Source organism: Papilio polytes, unplaced genomic scaffold, assembly GCF_000836215.1.
Source record: "Papilio polytes unplaced genomic scaffold, Ppol_1.0 DF823923.1, whole genome shotgun sequence".
Taxonomy (NCBI): domain Eukaryota; kingdom Metazoa; phylum Arthropoda; class Insecta; order Lepidoptera; family Papilionidae; genus Papilio; species Papilio polytes.
In genome coordinates, this window is record NW_013525281.1 from 6,386,624 (window position 1) to 6,401,172 (window position 14,549).

Here is a 14,549-nt window from a genome sequence, read left to right on the forward strand (position 1 = left end):
TTTAAACTAATCCATCAAGGATTGGGAAACTAGAAATATCTAACTCAAGTATTAAATTACGAATACAAAAAGATATTTTATATTGATAAAAGCTTGTATACAAACTATTGCAGCTTTAGTTATTGCAAAACATCCTACAAGGATTTATAACACCAAGTTAACAATGCTCTCAGAGTTTGCGTAATTTTTACACGACTGTGGTTCAAGTCGAATTAAAAAAATGGTTTTGTTAGTTGGTTAAACAATTATGAGTTCAAATGTATTCCTTAACTTAAGTGAAGGAAAATAAAAACATACAAAAATTCTTAGGACTGAATATTCCCAGTATCTTGAGACAATTCGAAGACTCGCCGCAGACAACTTAACCACCTATGTAGTGGCATTTCAAACAAGCATAACTTTAAGTAACTAAGTATATGAAGAATATACTAATTTTAATTTAATATCTGTTTTCCTCTTTGTTGATTTTTCCTTTTATTCTGAGTTATGGAGGTATGGGTTTTGAATTTTATCATACTTCATACTAATATTATAAATGCGAAAGTTTAGATGGATGGATGGATGTTTGTTAGAGTTTGTAGCCTAAACAGCTGAACTGAATTTCGATAAAATTTGGTACAGATGTAGAGGATAATCTGGAAGAACATATAGGCTACTCCCCTTTGTTTTTTTTTTAATTCCTCGCGGACAGAGTCGCGGGCGAAAGCTAATGTCTTATATGCCAAGTATTGCTATGACGAAATGTTATGTAATTTACAGCGACGATAAATTTGATATTCTGCAGAGAAGGGTCTGATATCAGGTGAATATTAATGCAAGTCTGAGAAAGTGAACCGTGACTATAACGTACTCGTAATCATATTAAACTTACAGCGGACGAAGACCTTTGACTAAACGATCGCACTACTGTCGTGCGATTGTCGATTGTTTTCACAAGTCAACTGATAAGTTGCTCAACTGAAAATCGAGTAGTGTGCGCACCTCCATATAAGCTCAGAGGATTCAAAGCGAGACTAAAAGGTTGTGCGATAGTTTAGTCAAAGGTGTTGGCGCGCTCTTACCACTTACATACAACTTGACTAGTGACTACCATATATTTAGAAAACAATGGTTGAAAATTCAATTGGACCATATTTAGTTCAATTACGTGAACAGTAAAGTGTTTTCAAAACAGTAAAGCCCTTATTGTATCTATCTATTATTCTTTATTGCATTTAACCCGAAGTATTTTCACTAAGTAAATTCTGGTCCGGGTTATGCAATACAACACAACGGGACCCTCTGTTTTTCGATATCCTAGTAACAATATAAATGATTTTTTATTATACGTTACCAATTAAAGTGAGGTCAAATCATTTAAATTATAAAATTATTAATATAATATTGCTTTGCAAGTCTATCTAAATGTAATAAGGAGCCGAGAATCGTGGGTAGATTGCATAACGGCGTTCAGTCTGGTGAATGTAAAGAATATTGCAATATTGCATTGTTGTCTAATTGATCCTTCCCCGACTTAGAACTCATTATGTTATTAAAAATAATTGTACAATAATTACAAATATTTTTTTAATGAATTAGATAAATGAATACACAGTTTCCCATGTTTTACTCATAAAATACTGCACAAATACATTAAAATGAAGGTATGGAAAAAATAATTGTAATTAGAAATCTTACTTCTTACTAACCTTACTAATATAAATACGAAAGTTTAGATGAATGGATGTTTGTTAGCGTTTGTAGCCTAAACGGCTGAACGGATCTCCACGAAATTTGGCACAGGTTTAGAGCATAGTCTGGAAGAACACATAGGCTACTTTTTATCCCGGGATAAATTATGGTTTCCGTGGGATTCATTAATTTAGTTTTTTAATGTTTACTCGATCATTCTCCAACGGTTTAACATATCTTATTGAAATTTGGCACAGATATAAAACAAAGTCTGGAGTACACATGGGATAAGCTTCATCCCCGAGAAATGTCCGCTTCCCGAGGGATACGTAGCTTTTTGTAATTTATATAGTTTGTATGTTTCCTAATACCACGCAGACGAAGTCGCGGGCAACAGCTCGTTAATAATATAAGCATATGTAAATAACATAATTTTAAAGTAATTAATAAGGTTCTTTATTATGTGCACTTTTGTTTCAAATAATTAATAATTATGTTCAACACTTTTCTTATTTCCGACTAATGTGCAAGGACCATTACTTGCTTAACATAAAGCTTGCAGTAAATGTTGGTGCATGTCGACCAAATTACAGCATTAACCGCGTAACAAATTGCAAATATGAAACATAATGAAAAGTCGTGAATTACGTGCGGTTTTATTTTGTAACTTTGTTTGTGTTGTTTTGATGATACAACTAAAACATTTTAAAAATAACTCTTATGACAATGTTCCTTTCGAAAATCATACTAATATTATAAATGCGAAAGTTTAAATGGATAGATGTTTGTTAGAGTTTGTAGACTAAATGGCTCAACGAATTTCAATTAAATTTAGTGTAGTAGAGGGTAGAGTAGAAGAACACACAAGCTACTCACTTTTGTTTTTTTTTTAATTCCACGCGGACAGAGTCGCGGGCGAAAACTAGTAAGTCATAAGTTAATCACGTACTCCGGTTTTAGCATTACCGTGCCCTAGGCGATATTTCTAAGGTTTCTAAGTAAAATTCAATAAATATTCATCTAATATAAATATTGTAAATCGTTAAGAAATTCGCATCAGTCTTAAATCGGAACGTAATAATGTCGAAATATATCATTAAGATTTTTTTTATATTAAATACGAATTCACGATTCGAATCCTCAATTTAAAATTTAATTTGCTAATACATTTGTAAATTAGTCAAAGAGTAATTTTTTTAATAAAGTTAAAAAGATGTTAATGGCATAACAATAATTGGTACTCTTAGATCCTATTATATAGTTATCTCACTTTTTTCAAGTTAAATGACAGAGATGACAATTGTCTGTGCACGAGATTTCGGTAATAAAAACTCTTAATCTATGACAAGTATTTAGGTATATTACGCGCGTCGAACGGACCCTTCTTCAATGATCCACTGCGCTCGTTGGAGTTCAAAGCACCTGCAATGCAAGGACGTGACTAGACACTACCAAACTAACATCATTTAATGACCATTAAATTCTACGTCTGACTGTACACTTGTGTACAAAAGTTTTCAACATTAGTACAATTGAGTACAAAATTTAAACAAGCACTTATTTATAAAACAAAAAAGCGGCTGAAAGTGCTAAAGTACGAACTCAATCGCATTTGCAAAATGCTAAGCCCTTACATAAATAAAAATAAATTTAAGACAATCTACATATTTTAATATTTAATACCACTTCAGTGGAAACCTAATTGCTTATATTTTAGTATGTATAGAGACCAGCGTAGGCTCGAGTGGTCATTTGCATTGTAGGTCTATGGTTCGATTCCCGAGTGAAAGCGAACCGATGTAGGTTAATGGTACAATCAAATTTGCAAACGATTCTTATAAAGGTTTCTCAATAATTTCAGAAGATTGGATTATAACTTTATTTTAAAAAGTAGGGTCATAGATATTAATCAAAAAGTCACAGAAGGGAGGCATTTCACTATATCTTACTCATGTTATAAATGCGAAAGTTTAAATGGATGTTTGTTAGAGTTTGTAGCCTAAACAGCTGAACAGATCTAGACGAAAATAAGCATCGATGTAGAGGATAGTCTGGAAGGACACATAGGGTACTTGCTTTTGTTTTTTTAAAATTCCAAGCGGACGGAGTCGCGGACGGAGTCGCGGACGAGAGCGTATTTCAACTATAAATGCGAAAGCTTATATTGATGTTTATTACAGTTTGTAGCCTAAATTGCTGAAAGGATCTGAATGAAATTTGGCATAGACGTAGAGAAAAATCTGGAAGAAAACATAGACTACTAACTTTTGTTTCTTAATTCCACTCGGTCGGAGTCGCAGGCGAAAGCTAGTTCATCATAAAATGCGATTTCGACATAGTAGAGAATTCTTTGTTCTCAGAATTACAGATTACATTGCAAGTAATATTATGTGGAGTAAGGACAATCTCGTTACTTCTCCGCACAGAATTGATTGTTTGTAAAGTATTGTGTAGGGTGACGATGAACATACCGTTAAATAAGATATTCTTTTATTAATTCAACATGTACTTAATTGAAATTTAATGTTATACATTTACATATAAAATTGTAGTTGTGCAAAAGTTTTAGTAGTACTTGGTTTTTTTAATATTTTATTTGGTGAAACCTTAAAAAAGAAAGGCCTATCTTTTTATTATTTTCTGACAACACTAACTCGACAATTTAAGTAATCTTGCATATGAAATTGTGTTATAGACAATAATTATTAAAGTATTCATTTACCTTAAAGGCATTAATTTTTTTCAGTTACTTTTGTGTTTCTTGTTCCAGCTTGGTCACCCTACGTACGTCTCATACAATTAAGCGATTTTGTTTAAGACCGCATTAGGCTCCTATCATTTGAGATCTCTTTCGAAATTATATCTCAAATAATCCTTGACATAATTTTTATAACTCAGTTGATGCTTTGATTTTTAATATATCGGAAACGTTATTGCAAAAGCAGTTATGATATCCGATCCAAATTAGTTGCTAATTCGATGTATCTAATTATCCATTTTAGATTTTATAAATACTGTTACTGTATACTTTTTTTATATCATAAGGTGGCAAATGTGCATCTGGCCACCTGAATCCGCCAAACTGGCGAAGTAATCGCTGACCATAGAGATTCTCAAATCGAATGCGTTGCCTACCCTTAAGCGACAGAGGAGACGCACATAAGAGGATTTTTCCCCTTACTATGCGTCTTCTCCACCATCAAATCTACATTCCCTTCTCATCCTCTTCTTATAAGAAAAAGGGTGGAACGGCAAAAGGGACTACAGTTGGGCCTCCGGCACCACACTCATCAGACAAAACGTGGAATTTCTCCCACTTTACGCCTGTCTTTTGTGTGGTCGTGGTATTACACCGGGTGAGCCGACCCATTCGTACGAAGATGTTAAAGCGGGCCCTACCACTGTACACTTGTTTTGACTATCAAGTTAATACTATATAGACTACCAGATGTTTCTTATAACTTCGGCCGCGTGGAAGTAAAAAAATAAATATAACCTGTTAGTGATAACGCAACTTTTTAATGGAGAATTTTCATTCCAATACATACAAAAATATACATAACTACATATCTTTGTTCTTTATAATATTGGTATAGATATAGATAAAGATTTGAGTTTTTATAAAATCAATTAACTATATGAAAATCAGTAAAAAAAACATATTATTTCTTTATTCACGCGAAGTTATTGATTTACTTGTATGAACTATGTAAAATATATATTTGTGATAACAAAATTGAAGGTCTACTTCGAAATTTTACTTATAGATAAGCAGTAAGTTGTCAAGAGCTTTACATGGATCAGTTGACCTCGCAGTTACAAAAGCCAGCGTAATTTTAAAGATTAATTAAAACATTTAATTATTCTCACCAATAATTTACATAATTTGAGGTTATGAAATATCGCAATCATTATCTCCTAGTTGCATTATCCCAAAGGCAAATGAATAGCTAGCGCGTACCATCTTTCGACTGCATCGTCACCTCCTTCAGGTGGGATCGTGGTCAAGCGCTAGCTTAACAAATAATAAAAAAAGTATGTTTTATGTGATTTTAACACAAGTTAAAACTACGTTAAGGTTTTCCTTAAATCTCTGTAAAAATAATTCAAATACAATTAACCCCCCACTATAACCACAGCCAAACGACCTTATCCTATTTCTTTTACTTAAAAAAATACTTTCAAACATTCTCTCATCGGTACGGTCATAATGCACTTGTGTCTTTTTTCGACTTTACATAATCGACTAATGTGAAGGTTGGTGACTTTCTTTGGCGGGGAGGCTGAACGGACGAAGCCTTCGCCTCAGTTGTGAGGAACGCGCGCTCGCCCGCGCCTGTGCTTTGTGGTTCAACTTTTTTTTATTCACATCCTGTGCAGTGTTCGGATACAATGAGGCTAATCTTTTGGGTGAGTTTGACGTTTGTTTTTTTAACTGTGCTGTGCTCTAACGAGTTCTGTTTTGGTGCGGCTTTGAACAGACGAGTCCACTTTCTTTAGTGAAAGTCGAGTGATCATCGATTTATTGGACGAGGGCTTTATTTTTACGATTGCTCTGATATCAATTGACACAAAATCTTAGTGTCATTTTATTTTTGGATAATAATTTAAATGAACAATTATTTACGGCCAGTAAGTAAATTTTAAAAGCGTGTATAGCATAGTTAAAATGCAAATTAACTTTCAAAAATTTTTGTGAGAAATGTTTGTAAAAACTCTCAAATCTTGATTAGAAAATTATCTCTGAATGAAAAAATTAAATGTTAGATAGATCCAGCATGATAAATATGTATGACTGTAATTGTATGTATATGCGTTTGAGGGCTTGTTATTGAAGCCTTCGTGATTAAAAAAAATATATACGTTACGCCGTGTAATTTAATTTTGGAAACCACTCAATTATTTTGAATTAATTAAAAAGTAATTTGTTTTTTTTTTATATTCTTTGAACGAATTTAAAAAGCAACTATCGTATAACAAAATAATCGTGTAGACCTTTCAGTGTTGCATAAATAACTTAAAATTTCAAGGAAGTGTGTCAGCCGGTGACGATGCGGTGAGGGCACGGTGACGACGCGATGTGAAATTCACGTCCGGAACTCGACTCAACAACTCTTGTCAAGCGGTCAGTTTTCTCTTGTCGAGTATCCGTATTTAAAAAAATCAAGGTACACATTCGTAGTATAGAATTTACGATTGCTGGTTTAGGAAAGGTCACTAATGTCAATTTTTAGGTAAAACGATGACTGTAGCCTAAACCACTTCATCGATTTTTGATTCGGAGTCATTTAAAGTTTTCTTCTCTAGAATGTCATAGATAAAGACTTAAATGAAGTAGTCACTTCATTCATTTTATTTTTTGAACGATGTCTAACTGATAACACTCTATGGAAATATTATAACCTCATAAGCCTATGCAGTCTTAACCCGTTCTTAATATACAATAGTTTCTTTCCTACTGACAATAATTTATTATCACATTCATTTTCACTATAACAATCTAAAACACACAAAAAATAAAACAATAGCAAATTTATCTCCACGAAGCGCCTGTGAACGCGTTCATGACGAAAAAAAAATATGTTAAACCTCCTTCCGGCTTTTACCTCTTTATGCAACAGACGGACCGAAATGTAAATTTAATGTTGCCGTTTACATAAATAATAAATAGTAGGTCTCTTGGGTATGTCGTAACTGGGCTCAGTCGAGGCGAATTATACGTAATAAATAGAAGATGAGAGTTGCCAGATTATATTCTTTGCAAAATACATTAGACGTTATATAACGTTGTTATTCTGTACGCAATAGCAAATTGTTCATAATTTGCAATAAAGCTTTCAACGACAGCGTTAGAGTAGGGCGCGGATGGGAGACTGCCCAGGGCGCTTGACAAACAGGGGCGCCACAGATTTGCACTTAACTTGCCCTTTGTCATAGTAAAAATGAGGACGCCGTAAAAATTTCGCTCTGGGCGCTAATAGTAGGGCGTTCTATTAGACCTAAATGACGGACGTTAAATCTATCTAAAGAAAAAAAAACCTTGTGCACAGACTACGTGAGGGATAAGGACAGGGAGTTGTTGATTCGGTTGATTCTTATGTACCAAAAGTGATTATGATAGTCTAATAGAGATGAACGAAGGACAAAAGTGAAGATATTTACTTACATGCTAAAAATTTTTATAAAATTTCGTCTATCAAAGGAATGCAATAAAAAAACTTTCTTTGTAATAAACAATAGTATTCGAGTGTAAAAAAGTGGCACAATTTTTATCAATCGAGTCACGCACCTGTCTATTTCCCCCTCTCAGAGGTATCGAAGTAGATAAAAAATACTCTTTGATCGACTCAATAGTTCAAGAGGTCATTGATATCGGAGTCAATGCGACAATACTTTATCGTAAAAACCGTGCCTAAAAAGTGAAGACGTGACATCCGGCATTAAGTCCATCAATAAAGGACCACCAACAAAGAATGTATCGAGTTTCTCATTTGGTTCGGTACACTTTTAATAAAAAAAATTTTTCGAGATATATTTCTAGAATTTCTACTATACATACTTAAGACTTACGAATTGTACATTTGATTAATTAAATAAATAATTTCTTACTTAAAATATTAAATTAATCAAGGCTATTTGTTTAAAAGAAATAGTAAAACAAAGTTTTACTTTTAAAAGCTATCTGCTAGACGCTTTATTTTATAATCTGTACTTCACAACTTCCATAATCATCGTATATTTTTTTCATAAAATAGCCTACGGGCTCAGTCGCACGCTCGACCGCGTCCCAGCCTTGACTTTGACGCGTCAATAAACACAGTCTATTACGTTTAATTGAATAAAAAAAATATTCTAACCTTATCGTTTTCCAGCGATGCTATCTAGATGTCTTCGCAGTCGATTGTGTATTTTATTGCAATGATTTAAGGAAGGTTTTCTAATAGATTCTACGTATAGACTGTTGTTTTAGGAGCAATACCTTACAAGGCACTCTTAAATGCCTTATTTATTTGTAGGAAAATGCATGTTATTTTTGCAAATTTGTCAAACACACATATTTATTGTACTGTATTACTACGATTATTATTATTATTAGCTTGAGAGTTTTTTACTTTTTGCTTAATTTTTTTAAATTTAATTTGCAGTTTTCTACACCAATTGACTTAATAATATCACTTCACGTGTTTCCCAATTATTTTATTGCACAATACGTGATATAACAGCACTAATTACATATCAAATCAACGGCCGCACGTCGAAGTGTAAATTCACTCTTCAATTTTATTTAGCACGTCGGTGTGAGATTTGGAGAGTCGTGGAGTAAATGCGTGGAGTCGCTATCATGATATTTTAATTTTAAAATAATAATTAATACACTAATTTATAAATACATTTAATATAATAGAATTCTAGTTTAGTTAGCAGTGTGGATACATCAACCCAAAGAAATTACAATTTAACATATTTAAATGTAATAAATATTTAATTGAAAATAATCACATTACTTTGCCACTTTTATTGTCCAATAGTAATAAATATGTAATAATCAATTAATAGCTTGATATCTACTCCATGCCATTTCACCACACGACCTTCCTAGAAAGTCTAAACGGTTGGGTAAAAGTATTTGACACATACGTAATAAAAGTTAACAATTGAAGAGGTATTTTGAACCCTAAAGCCTACGTATTACATGATAAAATGGGCGTTCACACTTTTACTTTTTTTTTTACATCATCTTCAGACGATACATTCGTTTTCGTTGTGCCTCATTTTTTGTAAGATTTATTTGCTGCAAATCAACTTGTAGCAGTTAAGGTTTTGGTAAAGCATTTTTACCGACTTTAAATTATTGAATACTAATCTTTACCTTTACCATACTTAGGGACGTTTAAAGACAACTTTGTAAGCCCAAAAGAGTGAATTTAGTAAAAGAAAATAGAATTAGAGACTGCCTAAGTAACATCAGGTTAAAACTAACTATACAATTCGTCTGCAATAACAATATGTATTTCAATATCTACGACTATATTTTTAAGAGAGTGAAGTAACTAAAATGTATTAAAACAAGTCATACCACAGTCGAAACCCGCACTTATAACACCATTCAATGACGTCAAATATTACGTCACAAACGTAAAAGTCACGTCACTTATGTAATTCGAATTTCAAATTCCAATTTGTAATCTAATTAGGAGCGGGCCTTTGACTAATTTATCGCACACTGATAGTGCGATTGTCGATTGTTTTGTAGGCAATTCAACTTATTAGTTGAAGAACTAAAAATCGAGTATGCGCACCTCTATACAAGCTCATAGAAATCGCTCGCGACTAAACAGTTGTTAGATAGTTTAGTCAAAGATGTGCGCACCCTCTAAAAAAGTTCAAAATAAAGTATCAAGATTACCCAAAGAGCCCAAGAACCTCTTTAAATTCCATGACATTGAACCCTTAATAAGAGAAAGTAGAAACAAATGACATCATGTCTTAGTATAAATGTCTTTGGCCCTTAAGTTGATAGTAACTTAAGTATTCACTTTATGAGACTAGAAAGTGCCACAAACAGATAAGTCTGTTAACACGTTAAGTAAAATTAATCGTAGCTATAAACATTTACGAATATGACCGATATAAAAATTGTGTATAGGCTTAAGATGGCGTATGTTATCAGATAAGTAAAAAATCTTTCAATCATTTTTACAGCGGGTAATTACCCAATAATAAATACGTCAAACTTGTATCTCAATTGCGAATTTATTAGTTTAATTCCTATCTTGTTTGTTTTAATTGATTCGACATAGCTGGCGGGTTTTGTACGGCAGCATTCCCACAATAGTCGAGGGAACGCGCAGTGAAATTACTGTCTCAGATTCGATCGCACGACGTCCGATCTTGTTAGAAACCTAATACTTTAATGCGATATCCTGTTCTAGCAATGCACCGGGCGTGTTTTGAATAAATTATTAACATAAATCACTCTTTAAAATAACACCAATTTCTCTTGGTGTTAAAAAATTTACAAAGCGCACATATTAGAGAAACTAATAATTAAATAAAAAAAAATATATGACTATTAAACCTCAAACTCATTACCTAATTATATTCCTTCTGTGTAAAACAAATAAACGACATTCTCTACATTTTTTTATAGTAGATGGAGACAGTCGAGCAAACGGCTGCGAGCGATGAAAAATAGAAACGAATCGAGAACCTCGCTCTGTTAGGGTAATAAATAGCCAAATATAATAAATGCTGCTTCTTCTGTAAATACAAAAGGGTTGCAGATTGCAGAAATTATTCCACCTTCCCATACATTCCAAATACTTAGTATGGGCGTCACAGCCATGTTATGCTTTAATAAAATATAGTCTTCATTACCTCTTATGTTTTCTTCCAATTTGCACAGAATACCTTACCAATATGGCCGTCGTGTCGTCGAGCTAATGCAACACCTTTATTCTGACATCCGACTACTATCCGATTATTAACATAACAAACACAATTACGACATTTTAAAACCATGTCATAAATATTTTAAATAATGTTTAGGATCACAATTAAAAAGCTTGTATCGCTATTTCAAATTATGACAAATGGTACTGATTTATAGCACAGACTAACAACCTTTAAGAATACAGAATACGTCAAAGTAGTCAAAAATCTAACATTAGGTTATAGTCGGTAACTCCGTAAATTCATTACATTGCGTTCAGTCAGACAAAAATATTTGTATCGTTTGAACAAGGTGCGGACGTACGCGCCTCCGAAACGCACCCAATGCGTTTACGATGCGCGGCTTCCATTCAGCTTTCTACATTCTCGGACCAGTCCGCCGCCGGCTGTGATAACACAACTATTAGGTAACGAAAGTAAAGAGGTCTCTGTTACAATATTTATCCGTGTTATCATTAATTTTATTGATATATTTGAAACAAACTAAGCTCATTTAGGTAAACTATAGTGCGGTTAATTCTGAAACTTGTGTTAAATAAAAATCGTTTAAAAGATGGATGTTTATTAAAGTTTTCCGCCTAAACTGCTAAACGAATCTCGATGAAATTTGGCATAGTTGTAGAGGATATTCTGGAACACTACGCTATATGCTTTTGTTTTTTTTTTAATTCCACGAGGAAGGAGTCGCGGGAGAAAGCTTGTTCTATATTTTGAAGTTGATAAACAAAGTCATTGCTTATGTTTAAAATTACTAAATAAATAGCATCCGCAAGACAACTGTGCTGTTAATACTACTGTTATAATTTCTATGAAATTGGCAAGAGAATTGCAAAGTCATAACACATTACAATCGTAATTTAATGGTTGATCTTCATACTGATCATAAAAAGCACATTCCAATGCAGAATATGATCACGGTGTGTATATACGTCATTTGACGTATTCCCTCGTGAAGGGAGGCTTTCTAACTACAGTATTCGTGTAATATCTCGAACTTTCAACGTAACCTTTGTGCCGTAATTACGTATAACTGACAAGTAATCTTTCTAACGTATTTCTGAGAAAATAATGTTATGAGAATTATAACTTGTCTTATAAATTGATCTTGAACATCTGTAATGTATTGTTTGTTAGAAATTGTAGCCTTAACTGCTGAACCGATCGCACACAGATGTAGAGCATAGTCAGGAAGAACACAAAGGCTACTTACATTTGTTTTTTCAAGTCGCGACGAAAGCTCGCTTAAACTATGTACACTTTTTCCGAATCATTATCATTAGTTAGTTATTACTTGATTTGAATCATAATTTTTAATGAAAAAGAAACCTTTAACATAAACAAAATTTAAGGTGAATGTGATAATTTGCATACAATCTATAGTTCCAATGAGTCAGCAAATTTCTTAAACCAGTTACTGAATTAAGGTAACTTACATATACCTTTGTTTATGTCCCTACGCCTACGTAAGAAATACATATCCTGGTGACATCAGTTCCTACATTAAGTACATACAAAAGACATCAACGACTTTGTTTGTGAAAGTGTAATGTTGGTAAAAGATAAGTTACAATGTTTTAGTTTGTTATGTTAGAGAAACATAAGTAAGTAGGTAGTAAGGTATAATATAGCTACACATTTGTTTAGTTAATTAGCTACATTTTGTTTTTTCACTAAAATTATAAATGCAAAAGTTTAGATGAAATTATGTTTGTTAGAAGCTATCTCCTGAACGGCTCTACGTATTTCACTGAAATTTAGCATTTATGTAGAACATAGTTTGCAATTGATGAATGAATAATTAATCTTATTATTATATATCATACTAATATTATAAATGCGAAAGTTTAGATGGATGGATGAATGTTTGTTAGAGTTTGTAGCCTAAATGGCTGAATGGATCTGGATGATATTTAGCATAGATGTAGAGTATAGTCTGGAAGAACACATAGGCTACCTAGTTATGTTTTTTAAATCCATGCAGACGAAGTCGCGAGCGAAAGCTAGTAATATTATAAATGCGATAGTTTAGATGAATGTTTGTTACAGTTTGTAGCCTAAACTGCTAAATGAATCTTGATGAAATTTGGCATGAATGTAGAGTATAGCCTGGAAGAACACATAGGCTACTTATTTTTATTCCGCGCGGACGAATTTGCGGGCGAAAGCTAGTATTAAATTATATCTAAAAATTGCAATTATGTAGAACATACTAGTTAATTAAGTTTTATTAATTCTGTGCCGACGAAGTCGCGAGCAACAACGAGTAATGTAATATTTTTACATATGGAATATTTAAATTACTGTTGATGATCTGGTATAGTTGAATATTGATGAACTTTTAATGTTTTCAACAAACAAAGACCTACTTCGACAGTCTACTTAAGCTGTAACTTGATATTCCGCCACTGTTAACTTTAGTAGGTTAATGTGTTTGCGACCGGTATAAACAGGAAATGGTTATAAATGTAACATATAAGAGGATGATAATAAAATTAAGAACAAGATTAATTAAAAAAACATCGGAACTTACGATGACCTACTTGTTAAAAAAATTACAAAACACTTCTAAATATCTTTCAAAAGCGAGAAGAAAACAATTTAATAATTTAGTAAGTGAGAGCCACAAGTGGAACAAAAACTACGTACTTAAATTACATTTGCTTATCGTTAATGTAGTTGACGAAAGTCAGCGTGGACGAAACAACGCTACGGAAGTGCGTAGTCAGAATACTGGGGGTCTATTACGAATGTTTGAGTGACAATTTCGAAAACATATTCGTAACGTAATCGACAAAATTTGTACTTTACGTGAGGTAGGAAAACTGCACAAATTTAATACAAGTATTGTCGATGACTTTACGAAAACGTTCTCACTCTTATTCGTGGTGAATCCACTATATAGTGTATGTCGCCTAGTACACTACGGTGAAAGTTGATCCTCAATACTATGAAAAATCATTTACATGTGTTGTTAATGCGATTTTTTCCTTTTATATCCATTCTACCTGAATACCCATTTACAAAAACTGTATGTTTAAAAATAAATATAGTTAGCAGTGTTTTCATATTATTTTACAACTAAGCGATACCAACTAAAAATGAGTATCTTAGCTTGTGTATTTTAAAAAATCTGTAAAAATAAAATGTAAAATGTATGAGATAAAAATGTAATGATGCAGATGAATTATATGAAGCATAATAAAGGCTCTGGCTTCCATGCTAGAGGAATTGTATAATTAATAATAAAAAAAAAAAACTAAAAATGAGTAACATATTTTGTGATAGAGATTCAATCTGTCGTTAGCAATTAGCTTGGTATTCATTAATAACAATTGACAGTTATGAAAATGAAATGAAAAAATGAAAAAATATTTATTTTAAGAAAATTACCACAAACTTAACCTAATTTACATTTTTTTTTTTTT

General features: G+C 32.6%; 1 protein-coding gene across 1 annotated transcript in view; it reads left to right on the plus strand.

The window, feature by feature from the left end:
- Positions 1-5,966: 5,966 nt before the first annotated feature.
- Positions 5,967-14,549, plus strand: part of LOC106102485 (bromodomain-containing protein 4B) — an 18,170-nt gene continuing 9,587 nt past the window's right edge. The window contains exon 1 of the mRNA XM_013281982.1: positions 5,967-6,081. Within this exon, the coding sequence (XP_013137436.1) occupies positions 6,064-6,081 (18 nt within the window). The 5' untranslated portion in view covers positions 5,967-6,063. The remainder of the gene's footprint in view (positions 6,082-14,549) is intronic.